The following is a 15,510-nucleotide window of genomic DNA, read 5'->3' on the forward strand; positions in this document are numbered from 1 at the left end:
CTATGCTGTATTTCCCATATATGCTATGTTTTTTAAAACCATATATATATTAAAACATAAATGTTTTTGAAACTCTTTTCTTCTTTTTTGTCTTGTCGAATTGATTGTATGTTACCACATTACAATTATCCCTTCTACTAGTTTAGAACGTGGGTCGGCAAAGTTCACAGACTGTGGGCCAAACCTCAGCCACCACATTTTTTTTAAGTAAAATCTTATTGGAATACAGCTACACATATTAGCATGCATATTGTCTATGGCCACTTTCATGCTCCTGCAGCAGCATTGAGTTGGGACAGAAACCCCAAGCCTAAAATTTGATTATCACATCCTGATTTAAAATATACACACTACTTTGTGTTCTGAAGTTAATGAGTTTAATTTAATCATCATTAAGTAAAATGCAAAGCTTATTTCCTACCATCTACCTTCCATTATATGTCGTACAATGGTACTGTAGTTTACTCTCAACCTGATTTGATACTGTTTAATTCTCTTGATTTCTAAAACCACAATTAGGAGACATTATTATTTATTTTAGCCTAGCCCCATGTCTCCCATCTTCTTGCTCATCATTATTGTGGGCATTTCCTTTGGGGTTGTCTTTCTTCCTGAAGCAGAATCTTTAGCAGTGCCTTTGCTGTTGATGATAAATTCTCTCTCAGTTTTACCTGATTTTTTTTTTGTTTTGCCCTAAAGTTTGGAATAGTTTTGCTAGATATAGAATTCCATCTGAGAGTTATTTTCCCTTAGCATTCCGATGACAGCCATTACCTGTTGACGGACTTGCCAATTGAGGAGCCAGCTCTGATAAAGAGGTCAGCTGTTAGCCTAAAAGTTGTCTCCATGGGGCACCTGGGTAGCTCAGTGGGTTAAAGCCTCTGCCTTGGGCTCAGGTCATGATCCCAGCCAGGGTCCTGGGATCAGCCAGGCATCAGATTCTCTGCTTCTCGGGGAGCCTGCTTCCCCCTCTCTCTCTGCCTGCCTCTCTGCCTACTTGTGATCTCTGTCTGTCATGTGAATAAATAAGATCTTAAAAAGGAAAAAAAAAAATTGTCTCCAGTTTTCCAGAATACTGATTAAATGGATGTTAGAATCCCCTTTGATCCTCATATACTTTAAGTTCTCTCAAATTCCCCACGGTATCATATTTCTCTTTCCCCAAAGTCCTATTGGTTCACTTAAGATATATTTTTTAAAGATTTTATTTATTTGACAGACAGAGATCACAAGTAGGCAGAGAGGCAGGCAGAGAGAGAGGGGGGAAGCAGGCTCTCTGCTGAGCAGAGAGCCCTATGTGGGGCTCGATCCCAGGACCCTGGGATCATGACCTGAGCCAAAGGCAGAGGCTTTAACCCATTGAGCTACCCAGGCGCCCCTTAAAATATTTTTTATTTGTGTTTTTATTCCCTCGTCTTTAAAACATATAAAAATACACTTATTTATAAGTGTGTGTATGTACCTGGGCAAATGTGAATCATTGAAGAAAGTATAAAGATACAAAATCTAAGACATCTTACGGGCCTGTGGCTCGAGGTAGAGAATTATTTCCCTAGTTTGGGCTCTTTCTGTAGGTATCCGCAGGAAAATAAACGCAGTCCAGCTTTTTAAGTAGGTTCTATTACATTTCACCACATAGTAGTGGCCACAGTGAACTGGGGGGAAAAAGTACTGCTCACCTCACTAACCGCTCAGCTTCAGTTCTGTTCCAAACTGCTGGGTCCAGGGGCTGTTTATGCGGTATTTTGTCTCCCCTCCTTCTACAGATAACCTCCAGCAGCTGTAGTGCATCTACCCATTCTCTCTCCATTGTGTACATATGTTGACCTTTGAGGAATGATGAGAGACTAGCTGCATCTGCAAAGTGGAAACTGAGACACAAAGGTTAAGGTGCATATTTTAAAACTTCTTAAACTTCCGGGGTGCCTGGGTGGCTCAGTGTGTTAAGCCACTGCCTTCAGCTCCAGTCATGATCTCAGGGTCCTAGGATTGAGCGCCACATCGGGCTCTCTGCTCAGCGGGGAGCCTGCTTCCCCCTGCCTCTCTGCCTACTTGTGATCTCTCTCTCTGTCAAATAAATAAAATCTTAAAAAAAAAAAAAAAAACAAAACACTTCTGAAATTTCCTTTTCTTTTCTTTCTTTTTTTTTTTTTTTTTTTAAGGCTATATCTGATCCAGGTTCTTTTGTCTTTGAAAGACCCATGTTCCAAATAGGTGTTAACAAATATTACAACAGACGTTGCGGTAATTTTGCAGAACCTTTGGTCTTTTTAAATTGCTAACTTGGATATAGTGTCACTTTCCTGTCTAAATAAGAATAAATACTGGCATTGACTGTTACTTTTCCTACTTTCTCAATTATGATCTTAACCAAACTTGATAAAATACAGATGTATACATAACAATGTATATGTTTCATTGGCGAAGGCATCTTCCGTTCTAACTTCTAACTTTCCAGGCAGAAAAAATAAAATAAAAATAAAAATAAAATGCAAAGGAGAAAACCTAGAACTGCAGATAATCTGAAGTGGAAATTGGATGATAGATTGAGCAGTTGACTGAGTAGTTATGAGACAGTGACTTGTGTTTGGGAAAGAGCATTTCTTCCGCCTTGAATGGAACTGCATCAAAAATATCACTCATTGTAAATTTCTTGGGAGATGATACTTGCCAGACTGTAGAGTAGCCAGTAGACTCTGGCTCAGATTCGATGATGGTGATATAGGGATTATAAAATGACAGTTCTTGAGAAAAAAATAATTTTGGATTTTCCTTTCTTGTGTTTTTCTTATTTCTTTAGTTCACTATAGATGATTTATTTTTGCCTTAAAGAACATGGTATTTGTGATTTATACCCTTCTACTTTCAGAATGAATTGGGGGCACTTTACAAGGCAAAATACATATAAAGCAAGAAATTTTAAAACTAACACACAAAGAAAAAGCCAATACCTAACTAGCTAAAAAACCCTGAGTTGTTTAGATCCTGTTAAAACAAGCTAAATTATTCTGGTTTCTGATAATAGCTTAAGTATTACTAAAGTAATACTACAAATTTACTCTAATAGCTATTTGAGAATAATTTAACTGAGCATATTGCATATATGTACATATATTCATGTATCTAATCTGAAAAATTATGAAAATACTGATGCCAATTACCTCCTCTCAAGTGAAAACGAACAAGTGAGATATTTTTTCATCCCTATAATTTTTGCTATTTTAAAAATATCTTTACTGCTTGGGAAGATTAAGAAGAATCTTAATTCATGGATTGTTGCTTTGTCCATTTAAAAGTGGATTATTTACTAAAAACACAAAAGCCAGTCTCAGCAATTAAAAAGAACATAAGGAATCATGTAACCCACCAACATTTTACAGTTGATATTCTTAGCATCTCAGCTCATGACATACTTACATTTCTGTGTCCCTCTTAAATAAAGAGCCAAATCAGTAGAATAACATCACAAGTTTAATATATTTTAAAATATAGAAATATATTTAAACAGCACATTTAAAGAATAATATAATAGAATTCCATTTCTTTTTCTTACAATGGTACACTATTTATTTAAAAATATATTACTTAATGTACCCCCAATATAGTTATTATCAAATTTTCTTTGAGATAAACTGTATTCTCAAACAACATTGTAATATACCTGAATTACAAGCGAAACCATAATATTTCTGAAGCTATTACTGATACAAGTTTTACTTGAAAGGTCCAAAAAGGTGATTAATTAATGGTGTTTTATGAATATGTTAGATGAGCTGTAAATAAGCTTAACTGTAGAGCCACGACAAAGAGCGAGTATCCATCTAAATGTCGTTCTTCCAAAAGTTAGTGTGTGTTAAAGACAAGCCTTAGAAGGCAAAGAAAGAAAATAAATTAATTTCAGGGGGAAGAATACACATGCACACATCAGAACCTTCCCATTTGGAATTATTTGTGCTTGGAGGGAGGTTTACGAAATCCCCTCACAAAATAAGGTTTTCATTGAGCTCGTTCTCAAAGATATGAAAAATGGATTTCAGCTGTTCTTTCAAAATGGCAATTCTGTCAAAGCCATTCCGGGATTTTTGGTAATTTCCTTCAGTTTAGTTTCAGTGCTTTTACCCTAAATAAAATCCCTTGCATCACATCAATCAGCAGACTCAGTCATAAAGGAGAGCTAAGGAAAAGGGCTCTGTCGGCATCTTCGCTCCGCTATGCTTTATGTATGCAATGACTCTTGTCTGTGGGGAGAGAAGTGGAGCGCATGTCAATGTTACTTTATTTTGGACTGTTTTTAAATCTGAAAAAAAAAAAAATCTGCAGCAGTAGTGTTCTAGATAATAAGCAGAGTTGATTTATTTGAGGTAAGAAGGTTGTACTACGGTATTTTAGTGTTAACTTGGAAAGTTATGGACACAGGCTCAAGCCTGTCTCCACAGAATTCCTGAAGCTTTGAGCGCTTTGCAAAATCTACAGTCCACAAGCCAAAAAGGAACGCAATCCTCCAGTTACACCAATGCTGTTAAAGCAAACAGTTACAACAATTATGTGTAATCTCTCAGCTTCTATGTTCTGCCTACTGTTTATTTATTCAAATCCAGTTCAACATTTCACTTTATCTAATGTAGCAGAAACTCTGAAAGAAAAATTGTGTTTATGCAAGCATTTTTGTTTTTTTTTTTATTTTTAGTTTTATTTCTAAATAAACAACCTATCCATTTTCACAGGTACCACATAGCCAAATGCATTCAATGTCCTTTACCAGTGATTAACATGCAAAGGAGTTCTAATTTCAGAAAATTATATAAAAATCACATTAGGAAAAATGTTGACATGGACTTGAATTGGACTTAGCATATCCCATTGAAAGGAACACCAGGCTATCTATTGTGTAATAGACCTATAGAATAGATTTTATTGCTAAGGCATCCATAAAGGAGAATATATACGTTGAAATAAATAAAAGTAACTATATACACAATATTGTACATAGGTACAGAGATGAAATGAGCCAGACTAATTTTATGAAATTCCCTTCTTGTGTGAAAGCATACTTTTTATTATAGTCCTAAACCTTAATACAGATCTTTTTCTTATTACCAATATTATTTAATATCAGTGGCAGCCACACGAGCGCACTACCATATTTCTGTATTTTTTCAAGATGACATTGGAGCTGTCATCAAAGTACAACACAGAGATGGCATTTAATTTGGTTGGAGCACAGCAAGGCTTCGGCACGTGGTCAGGAAACATCAGATGAACCTGGGGAAGAAAACATGTTTTGTTTTTTTAAGAAACAAGATAGACATTTTGTCCACAGCTTTCAAATAATATTCTTGTTTTTTTAAAAAAGATTTTATTTATTTATTTGACAGAACGAGATCACAAGTAGGCAGAGAGGCAGGCAGAGAGAGACGGGGAAGCAGGCTCCCTGGTGAGCAGAGAGCCCGATGCAGGACTCGATCCCAGGACCCTGAGATCATGACCTGAGCCGAAGGCAGAGGCTTAACCCGCTGAGACACCTGGGTGCCCTCAAATAATATTCTTGTTTTGTCACACAATCGGACACACCGTTAAGCTATCACTCTTCTATTTATGTCCAGTGGCTGGGGTGGAGGTTGGGGGACTGGTAGGGAAGGATGTATTTTTAGGCATGCACACCTAGACTCAACTCACTCGTTCTCATTATGTGTTGGGGACCTCAAAAATACTCTACCAAGTAAGGAAAACTCCTTCTATGGAATATTCAGTGGAAATTTTCCTGGGGGAAAGAACATGGCAACTAGCACCGAATTGCTTTTGGTTAGAATGACTCCTTCTATCTACTTCATAAGAAATGCAAAAGTTATAAATGCGAATTCATGAAGGGACACGATTAGACTGTAGAAAGATTTGACTCTAAGAATTATTTTTTAAAGGACAATTAAACAACAATTCATAAAAGTTACACCCACTTTTAATTTTCCACAGTAAAGGAAACATAAAAATCACAGCAAAGTGAACTCCAGGTATAACCCAAAACTTATTTTAAAGCAATGATTTCAACTCTTCTCTACAGAAATTTTTACCAGACTGGCTGGCGTTTAATACCGTTTTGCTTTCCTTCTCTCCTAGACAAGTGCCAAAAAGCACATTCAGCTAAATCAGAAGCAAGGAGCTTAGATAGTTTACAAATTGAATATACCTCTCCTCCAAGAGCCTCAAAAGGTAGCTGTACACCGAAAGTGAAATGCTTAAGCATAGAGTTTGTTCACGTTTTGATCAGACTGGCAGGCTGCCTATAATTTGCAGTCATTGAGCAAGGAGCCAGTACATGGTTCTCCCTTTCCCACCCAGCTACCCTGGCCATTCCCCCAAAGGAGTTTATGGGAAGTCCCACTGATGAGTCTTAAGGGATCCACAAAAAGCAAATACAGCTCTTAGAGTTTTGGCTGCACAATGTCCTGGCTGAAATGATATAGGAGCCCTGCATGTGGACAGAAACAGCAGGAAAAATGAGGTGATCTGACACGAACTTGAAATTTCCTAGGACCTCACAAAACTAAAAGTTGGATAGTTTTGAAAAATTTCAGATGCAGGCTTGTGTCCCTCATCAGCTTGATCTTCCATAACCCACACATACATGATTGATAACCCCTTATTTCAATGGCCTTGGCAGCTTTGCAAAGCAATCATTCTGAAAAAAAGAAAAAGGATTGTTCTTGACGGGTTTCTCAAACATATTAGTCATAAATATGCTTTCCTTTAGCAACAAGCATGTCTTCTTGTTTCATGTCCTTCACAGAACAAGCGTACAGAGTGCACAACGCCAGGAAAAAAAAAAATCGAACTTCCCATGTATGCTTCAAGTTTTGCAATAACTTATGTCCCATGTCTCAGGACGGTGAAGCAGAGCAGGGACCTGTTCCAAGTCCATGTCAATTTTTTTAAAATGTTTGTTTTTTGACACTGTCTTCTAGACTATAGCCCTAAAAGCTGACAATACATGGTTATATATTCGTAAGAAATAAGAAAAAGAAAAATGAGAGGGAGAGTATTTTGACAGAGTTTTTTCAATAATTAAGCATTGCTCAGCCTGAGGCTGCCTTTGATACATTAGGATGTATCAAATTCAGTGAAACAGATGTCTGCTTTCTGAGTCATTAAGAAGACAATATAAAGAGGCAAAGAATTTTCTGAGAAACAAAGTCTCATTCCTCTATAAGCTAACAGTGGCTATTGCTTTGACCCTACAGAAAGACAGGTATCATGGCGATCCTTTCAAGGCTCGAAACAGCAGCATTTCTCTCTATGTGATTGCATTTTGGGTCATCATAGAATTCTCATAGGCAAGGATAGATGGCTACGGTTCACAGAGATTCTTTTTCCCAACCCCCAGAAATGATATCCTGCATCAAGAAGCACTTCTGTTTGTAGGTATAGCAAATATGAAAGCTTAACAAATCTTAAAGTTTCCCTCAGAATTTCCTCTATTCTTTGCATATGGCACAGAAGTAGGCAATCTCATCGGTCAAGAATAAAAAGAAAAATATTTATAAATGACTGCCTTTCAAAACATGTATTTGTTTTATCTCTCTGTTTCTCTTTACTCCAAGGTTATTTCCAAAGTTTTTGACAATACCCATGCTCTAGTTGCATAGACATGCCTCTCTGGTGTCTAACTCTTCTCCAATACCTATGATGTCCAGACCAGAAAACATCAAGCCATTCAAGGATATAATATGCCAATTTATACATACCATTCCTTATTCAGAAGAAAACTGGCATAATCTTTCCACCAGCTTTAAATTTTAAATAAATTCCAAAAAAAAAAAAAACCCTTAAGAGTCAACTCACAAATTCTAATAGTTCCATTTCTTTGTTGATCATAAACAAGACTCACCCACAAAGATAGATTATTTTTTCCTCATGGCTACTGCTCTCCTACTGGCATCCGCCAAAGAGCAACTTCTGTCACCAAGTCTTGAATCTAAAACAGCATATCCTTTTCCTTCTCTCTTGATGACATATGGTTAAAATGTTCTTATTAACCCAAATATTAATTCAGAATTTTATCACATGATCTGTTGCACCTTTTAGGAGCCTCTCACTTAGTCTTCCAGAGACTGTCCCTCTGCCAAATCAGTAAGTCACACACCATAAGGCAGGCGTGTCAGCCTCTCAAGGGGTTTCATGAGCTCGTTAAATACAGTACAACCATTTAGAGACCACAAAATCAACATTTCATTATTGTTTTCACAAAAATAAGCCCAGGTTATTAGAGATTAAATCACTGCTGAATGCCAGAGTGAGGAAAGGGAAAAATGAAGATGAAATTCCACCTTAAAGATGATTTAAAAAAATAATAAAGATCATGAAATAGAAATGAATCTTCTACTTACAGTCTACTTGACGAAGTTTCATAATACCGAAGTATTGTGATGGAACATTCTTTAATAATTAGAGTAAAAGCCCTCAGATGAAATTCAGTAAGGCTATCATTCAGTGTTTTTGCAATGGTTACTAATGAATTGCTAGGGTAGAAACAGCCCCTGGGAACCTGTGTGGTTAGTCATATTGCACAGTGAAGAAATCAGTGCAGAGTGACCACTTCATGTGTTTACTCCAATTTTCCTAGCTGAAGTCTTCTCCATTCTGGAATCAGGACTATTCTTTAAACCAGTCTGAATTTCCTGACTATACCCACAATTATTACTTTGGCTCTAAGAAAAAGAAAAGTACCAAGGGAATTTTAAAGAAAAAATAATGCATTTGCAGCTATAAGCGGATGTTTTCCTTTAAAATAACCTTTATATGATGCTTGCATCACAAACCATTTTCAATTCTACAAAAACAAAGGCATACCAGAGTCTGAACTATGGCATGGTTGGTGGCATTCATGTGGGCATTGAGTGGAAAAGAACATTCTCCATCACAATAAAATGCAGCATATCCTTCTGGTGCTATAATCCAGTCCTAGGATGCACACATACAAAAAGAAAAAGAAAGAAAGAAAGAAGAAAAGGAATAAAAGAAATCATCAAAATAAAAATAAAGTAATTCTGAAATAATACATTTAGTCTGGCTAGGTTTCTCTTCTTCATCCAACAATTATTCTAACAAGATAGCTATCCTCAAGCCCTTAATTTAATTTATTTTTTTTTTAATTTAATTTATTTTTAAGCTGAAGTTAACAACACAAGTATAAGTATTTTCACAAGAAATTGCCCTCTGTGATTTCTCCCAAGAGGTTGCTATGTAGGATATTCATAGTATGCATTAATTCATGTATTCATGAATAAAACCATAACCATAAAGTAACTTTGTAAATATTGTTTAAACAGGAAATGATGAACTCTGGAAAGTTCAAGGGAACCAGAAAGGAAAAGAAGAATAAAGTTAATTGAGATAATTCCCATTACTCCTTAATAACTCATTCCTGGTTTTAGAAACCTGACAACCTCTGAGAGCTTTAATATTTGTTCCTTTTGCTGTTTTTCTTTCCATTCACGTGTTAACTTTATAGTCTCTTTAGAAGAAACAAATTGGAGCCAATTCTTGAGAACTGCACATGAAATTTTTGGGGAAGCCAAAAAATTGGCATATGGAATGGTTGCCCTGATTTTTTTTCCTCATGAAGTAAAACTTGGTCCAAATGCAGACTCACTGAATGAATCGTGTTGAAGGTTTATCATAAAAGTTTAAAATGCTTACATTTTAATATTCCTTTTCAATGAGATAGCCCAAATTCAATTCTGTGAATCCATTGTAATGGGATAATACAATCTAAAGACTTCAATTGAAACTATCAATACATAGGGAAATTAAAAACTATTTTGATTAAATCCTCCTCCTCACCGTGTTTGTGAAGCATGTGGAAAAGACAGCAATAAAACCTTTAGGTTCAGGGGAAAAAAACATTCTTTTTTTTCCTGTGGCTCTACTTTATGACAGACATTATAGTCAAGGATTCTATTTCCTAGCCCTAGAGTTTGAGACCTGGGGGGCAAATGGTATTGCTCAAGTTAATCTGAAAAACTGGTGTTAGAATGAAAACTTCGAGATATTTAAACAACAGCACCTTTTCCCACCTTCTAAAACATCATTGGGTTACATTTCTTCTTCAGCATAGTTGTTTTTTACTGTAAACTCTGATATTAATGTTTCAGTGGTTGTAGGATAATGGGGAAATAAAAATGATGTGGATAGCCCAGGTACTGAAGAGTCATCAAAAATAATTGGTTAGTGTATTGGAAAGATTACTAACAAAGATTATGAGTAACTCCGGATTTATAATAAAACAGAAAGGAACCACCTAAATTCTTACCTGCCATCCCAGATCCCGGAAACTCACGTAGAGTTCATGCTTCTTACAGGCTTGTTTTTGTTCACTTGTGTTATAATCTGAAGATAAAAATCAGATTTTAAACAAACAGCAGCTTAACAGGTATCCTATTATTTCTTTTGCAAGATCACTGATAAAATTAAATGGAATCTGTCTTTGACATTGCAAAACCTAAAGATACAAACGTAGTGATCCGAAGGGGCACGTGTACCCGAATGTTTATAGCAGCCATGTCTACAATAGCCAAACTATGGAAAGAACCTAGATGTCCATCAACAGACGAGTTTGAATCTTAAAGCTTAGAGCCACTTAGCTAACCATGTGAACTGTAGGCAAATCACTTGTCCTGAATTTCTTCTTCTGTAAAGTTGAGTCAGTACTATTTACCTTGCGAGGTTCTAACAAGAATTTGGTTAGACTCTCTGTTTTATGGCGCACGAATCTGATGCCTGCCATTCATTGAGTACTAGCTGCTCAATGAATCTTCATTTACTAAGTAATTCATACTATAGAGGTACTTAATATATTTATACATACTAAATACTCATACAATGTTTTTTAACATCTTCTATGAGGCAGACACTGGGAAAGTACCAACTGGGACCTTACAGAGTTGATTTTATTTTAATAAATATATTCAACTCAGAATACTCAAAGTTGAACTTTTGATTTTTTCCCCCAAAACCTATTCAACATGTAGACTCTTCTATTTTTGACTGATGACAGCTTTCTCAGCAAAGACAGAGAAAGAGAGAGAGAACATCAAAATATGCTATTTCTTTTCTCTTATTCTCACATCCATTCTATTAAGAAATCCTACACATTCTACCTTCAAATAGGTCTAAAACCCACCTATTCTAACCACCTCCATGACTAGTCCTGGTCTAAACCACCATCATCTTTCCCCTGAATCACTGCAATATTCTCATTGCTAATTCTCCTTTCCTCTGCCCTTGCTCATCTATAACAAAGCAATCAAGTAGCCCTTCTAACAAGGAAGTAAAATTATATCACTCCCCAGAAAGAAGTCCCACTGGGTTTCCCTGCATCACTAGGAGTGAAATATCCTCCGTGGTTTACAAAGCCCTATCTGATTTGAACCCATTACCTCTGTGACTCATTTCCTACTATTCTTCCTCTCCTTCGCATCTCCTTGCTGTTTTCTACCCAGGTAGCTTCCTCCCATCTTAGGGCCTCTCTCTCTCTCTCTCTATATATATATATATACACACACGGCTAACATCTATAGCTTCTTCAGCTTTTCACTTAAGCTCCATCTTGTCAATGAAGACTTCATTAACTACCCTATTTAAGATCACAGATCCCACCATGGTATTCTTGATCTCCCTTACCTTGCTCTTATTTTTTTTTCCATTTCACTTATTTTTTAATATGCTATGACTTTTACTCATTGATTATGTGCATTGCTTCTTGTCTATTTCCTCCCTCTAGAGTGTCAGCACTACGAAGTCAAAAATCTTATTTGGTTCTGTTTGGTCTACTGATACATCCTAAGTTTCAGAAATAGTCTCTGACACACAGTAGGTACTCAATAAATATTTGAGGAATTAATAAATGAATTCCCCAATGTGTTCCACAAATGACTTGAGGGGAAGGAAATACATTATTTCCTTTACATATTTTAGAATATAATCTGAAAAACCCATAACCTTTTATCATTGTGCAAAAGAATTAAGGATAGGAGCAACTGGGAGGCACACTGGGTTAAGCGCCCAACTCCTGGTTCCAACTCAGGTGATAATCTCAGTGTCATGAAATCAAGGCCTGCATCAGACTCTGTGCTATGTGTAGCCTACTTAAAATTCTCTCCCCCACACCCTGCCTCTCCCCCACCCACTTGTGCTCTTGCTCACTCTAAAAAAAAAAAAAGGAAAAAAAAAGAATTAAGGATTAATGGAGAGCCTCAATATTGCATCTGGACCAAAGTAATACCAAAGAAACACAGAGGTTTATAGAAAATCTCTGTTGTCTTCTTTGGCATTTGTTCACACTTTATACAAATAGCATTCTAAAAGCTAACCCATTTTTATTATTTCCAATACGAAATAGGAAAGAGGAAAAAATATAGGGTAAGGGAGTCAGCAAAATAACTTGTTTTCAAAGAAGACAACTAATTTTTTTTCTTCTAGGAATAACTGCTACATTCACTCTGACATTCATCTCTGTCAAATCCATGTAGTAGTTTACTAGGCAGAGTAGCGTGTCCTAAGATGTCACCTTCCAGTTTAATTATCTTCAACCTCTATTGAAAACGTAGGCACATCAAAAATACATGGAGCCTGTCTTAAAGGCTCTTGTCATCCTTTCACAGTTACTTCAAGTAATTCTTTATTTCTGTCTTGAAAACAAAATAATGATTAAATACTGAACTCGGACTTTTTACTTCTACACCACAGTTATGCTCTGCAACTAGCTTCATTAAAACAAATTAAATATGTAGCTAATGATGGAAAATGGAGAAAGAGAATTTATTTGGTGTACAGCACTCTTATTCTTTGGGCAACCTTTTTCTCTGATCAGACTAGCACAAGTAGTTATTTTTGCCCAGGCAATGGACAAGCATATTGTAACATTAAGTACATTAACATGAAATGGATAAGTTCCCTGTATCACTTTTAGGGAAAAGAAATTATTGATTCTGGTACTAGTTTGATTATTTGATCAAACTTTTTGAAATTTAGAGGGAAAAAAAGTCAGCTACGCACTAGACCAAGGGTCAGGAAACTTTTTTTTTTTTTAAGATAGTAAGTATTTAGTCTGTGGAGTCTTCCCTTGCAATGACTCAACTTTGCCACTATAGCATGAAAGCAGTCATAGACTATGTAAATGGATGGATATTGCTATATTCCAATAAAACTTTACTTCTGGATGCTAAAATTTGAATTTCATATGATTTCTATGGGAAACAAAATGTTATCCTTCCTCTGAGTCTTTTTCAAACTTTTAAAAATGTAAAAACCATTCTTAGTAACTGGGTCATACAAAAATAGGCCACAGGGCCTTGCTTCACCAGCCCCTGCATTAGACAATAATGGGAATATTTATTCATTCATCCTTGTTTTAATTAAAAACACTGAACATGAATAAAGACATTGTAGCCAATAACACATACACATATATATGAAAAGCCATAAACTACATGTATAGTTATATGAATTCCACGTTTATAAAAAAAAGAAAGTACCACTTAAAAGTCAAAATAGATCTGTTCCATCCATGCAGCTTTTTGTACTGACTAAGTGATGTATATAATGTAACATCACATAAAGGTAACGAGCAATGAAATTTATAACAGAATCTGATTCCAAGAGTCTGATTTCATAGAGCATGAGCACCATATGCGTATTCTGTTAGAAATAAAAATTAATGGATGAGTGAAGTAAATGTTGTACCCAAACCAGCAAAGTCTGCAGTTAGGTTTACTATAAATGGTTGGCAGAATAAACTAAAGGAGGAGGGGCAAGGAAATGAAATTTATGTATCTCTAAAAAATAGTGATTGATAGCCCCTCGAAAACTAACATGAAATGGACATAATGCCACCTACCATAGATCAACCTGCCTACAAAGGAAGAATTCTAACATAATTACTAAAATGTTCTGGTGCTACAAGCATACTAGAAAACAATGCTGACATTCCTCGACCAAAAGGCCCATGTTCTAAATGCAGCATTTCTTTGTTTTGTCTTTTAATGGTAACACTATGGGAAACCAGGGCCAAAATATTGAAAGTTTTGTTAAATACTTTACATAAACTTCTTTATGATCAATTTCTGTAAACAGTACAAATTTAATCTTCTTCTTAGTTAAACTTTTAAGACATTATTTTGTCATAGAAAAAAAATTGCTAAAAAAAAAAACTACATAGAGGTTAAAAGTGCCTCCCCGCAAAAATCTGAACTCTACATAAGAGTTCAAAGGTCTGTCTACCAGTCTCTGAAAAACAGACAACCAAATAAATAGACATGGGTTAGCTTAGCAAGGAAGTGGGGGAAAAAAATTAAATCCAGACAACTCCACATACTAATATGGGTTTCATTTTTTATTTTTTAAAATCTAAGATTGGCTTCTTTAAGGGATTAAATGTAGATGCATTTAGAAAAGAAAAGAAAATTCAAAATAGAATATCATGTCAAAAGCTTAAACTAGCCAAATACGGTGAGATACTGTGTTTCAAAAACAAAGGAGGTGTTAGCATTCTCATGATCAGTTCCCATCAGAAAAAGGAGACAAAGGAAGTCAGCACCTAAGCATGAGGATTTTTGCTAATTTATAGAAAATGGAAATGACAAATAGATGAAGGTATAAGTGGTAAAGAAGCAGGAATAACGCTATAATAGACTATTAATAATGTAAATTTTGATATGGTCCTGTGGGTAGAGAAATTCATGATAAACCCCAAGCACCTAACAATCCCTTCAAAGATTCAAAGAGGGACTTTAAAATGCTACTACTATTCCATCTTAAACACCATCTTCCATATCCAGTGAATTCCTTGCTTGAATTTATGTACAACCCAGTAGGAATTACTTTTATTGATGTGTATATGAATAATTATATTTGTCTATGTGTAGACATGTCTGATGCAGATCAGATACCACAAAATAACAACTATCTGGTATGTTTGCTTAACTCTGGATAGCAAAGTGCCTACAAGGATGATCCAACTAATATCCTCGTCTTTGAGCTTACTGACAAAAACTGCCCACAAACCTTGCACTCTTTAGATGTTCGCTGCTTTGTTAACAGGATCACCTGTCATCTAGTGACCCAAGTAAGAACATTTGGTAAGTTTCTTGAGTTTCTTTCTTCCTCTCTCATGTCCTACCATTAAACTGGTCCACAAAGTCCACTCACTGACTGATTTCTAGTCTAGATAACCTGTTGGAAGCCCTTTGTTCTCTTGGTTACCTCATACTTCCTCAACATCCTCTTCCAGTAACTTTGTCCTAGGGTAACAGTTCACCCCTGCTCTCCCTCCTCCATCTCTGACCATAAGTCTTTGTCTCTTTTGCTTCTTCTCCTTGCATATACTTAAAGGACTAAACCTCTATGGGAGTCTGCATTCCTGATTTTTTTTTCTTTTATTTTCTATGGTACTGTCAAGTCCTATGCTTCATCTAAGCTCACATCCATATCTTTTCCTAATACCGTCCACTTATTCTT

At 35.9% G+C, this 15,510-nt stretch overlaps 1 protein-coding gene across 1 annotated transcript in view; it reads right to left on the reverse strand.

Moving 5' to 3' along the window:
* Window positions 1-3,475: 3,475 nt before the first annotated feature.
* BMP5 (bone morphogenetic protein 5) overlaps window positions 3,476-15,510 on the reverse strand; it is a 119,754-nt gene continuing 107,719 nt past the window's right edge. Inside the window, exons 5-7 of the mRNA XM_046004088.1 lie at window positions 10,307-10,383; window positions 8,845-8,955; window positions 3,476-5,262 (exon numbers count right to left, since the gene is read on the reverse strand). Coding sequence (XP_045860044.1) covers window positions 5,113-5,262; window positions 8,845-8,955; window positions 10,307-10,383 — 338 coding nt within the window. The 3' untranslated portion in view covers window positions 3,476-5,112. The remainder of the gene's footprint in view (window positions 5,263-8,844; window positions 8,956-10,306; window positions 10,384-15,510) is intronic.

Source organism: Meles meles, chromosome 5 (genome assembly GCF_922984935.1).
Source record: "Meles meles chromosome 5, mMelMel3.1 paternal haplotype, whole genome shotgun sequence".
Taxonomy (NCBI): Eukaryota; Metazoa; Chordata; class Mammalia; order Carnivora; family Mustelidae; genus Meles; species Meles meles.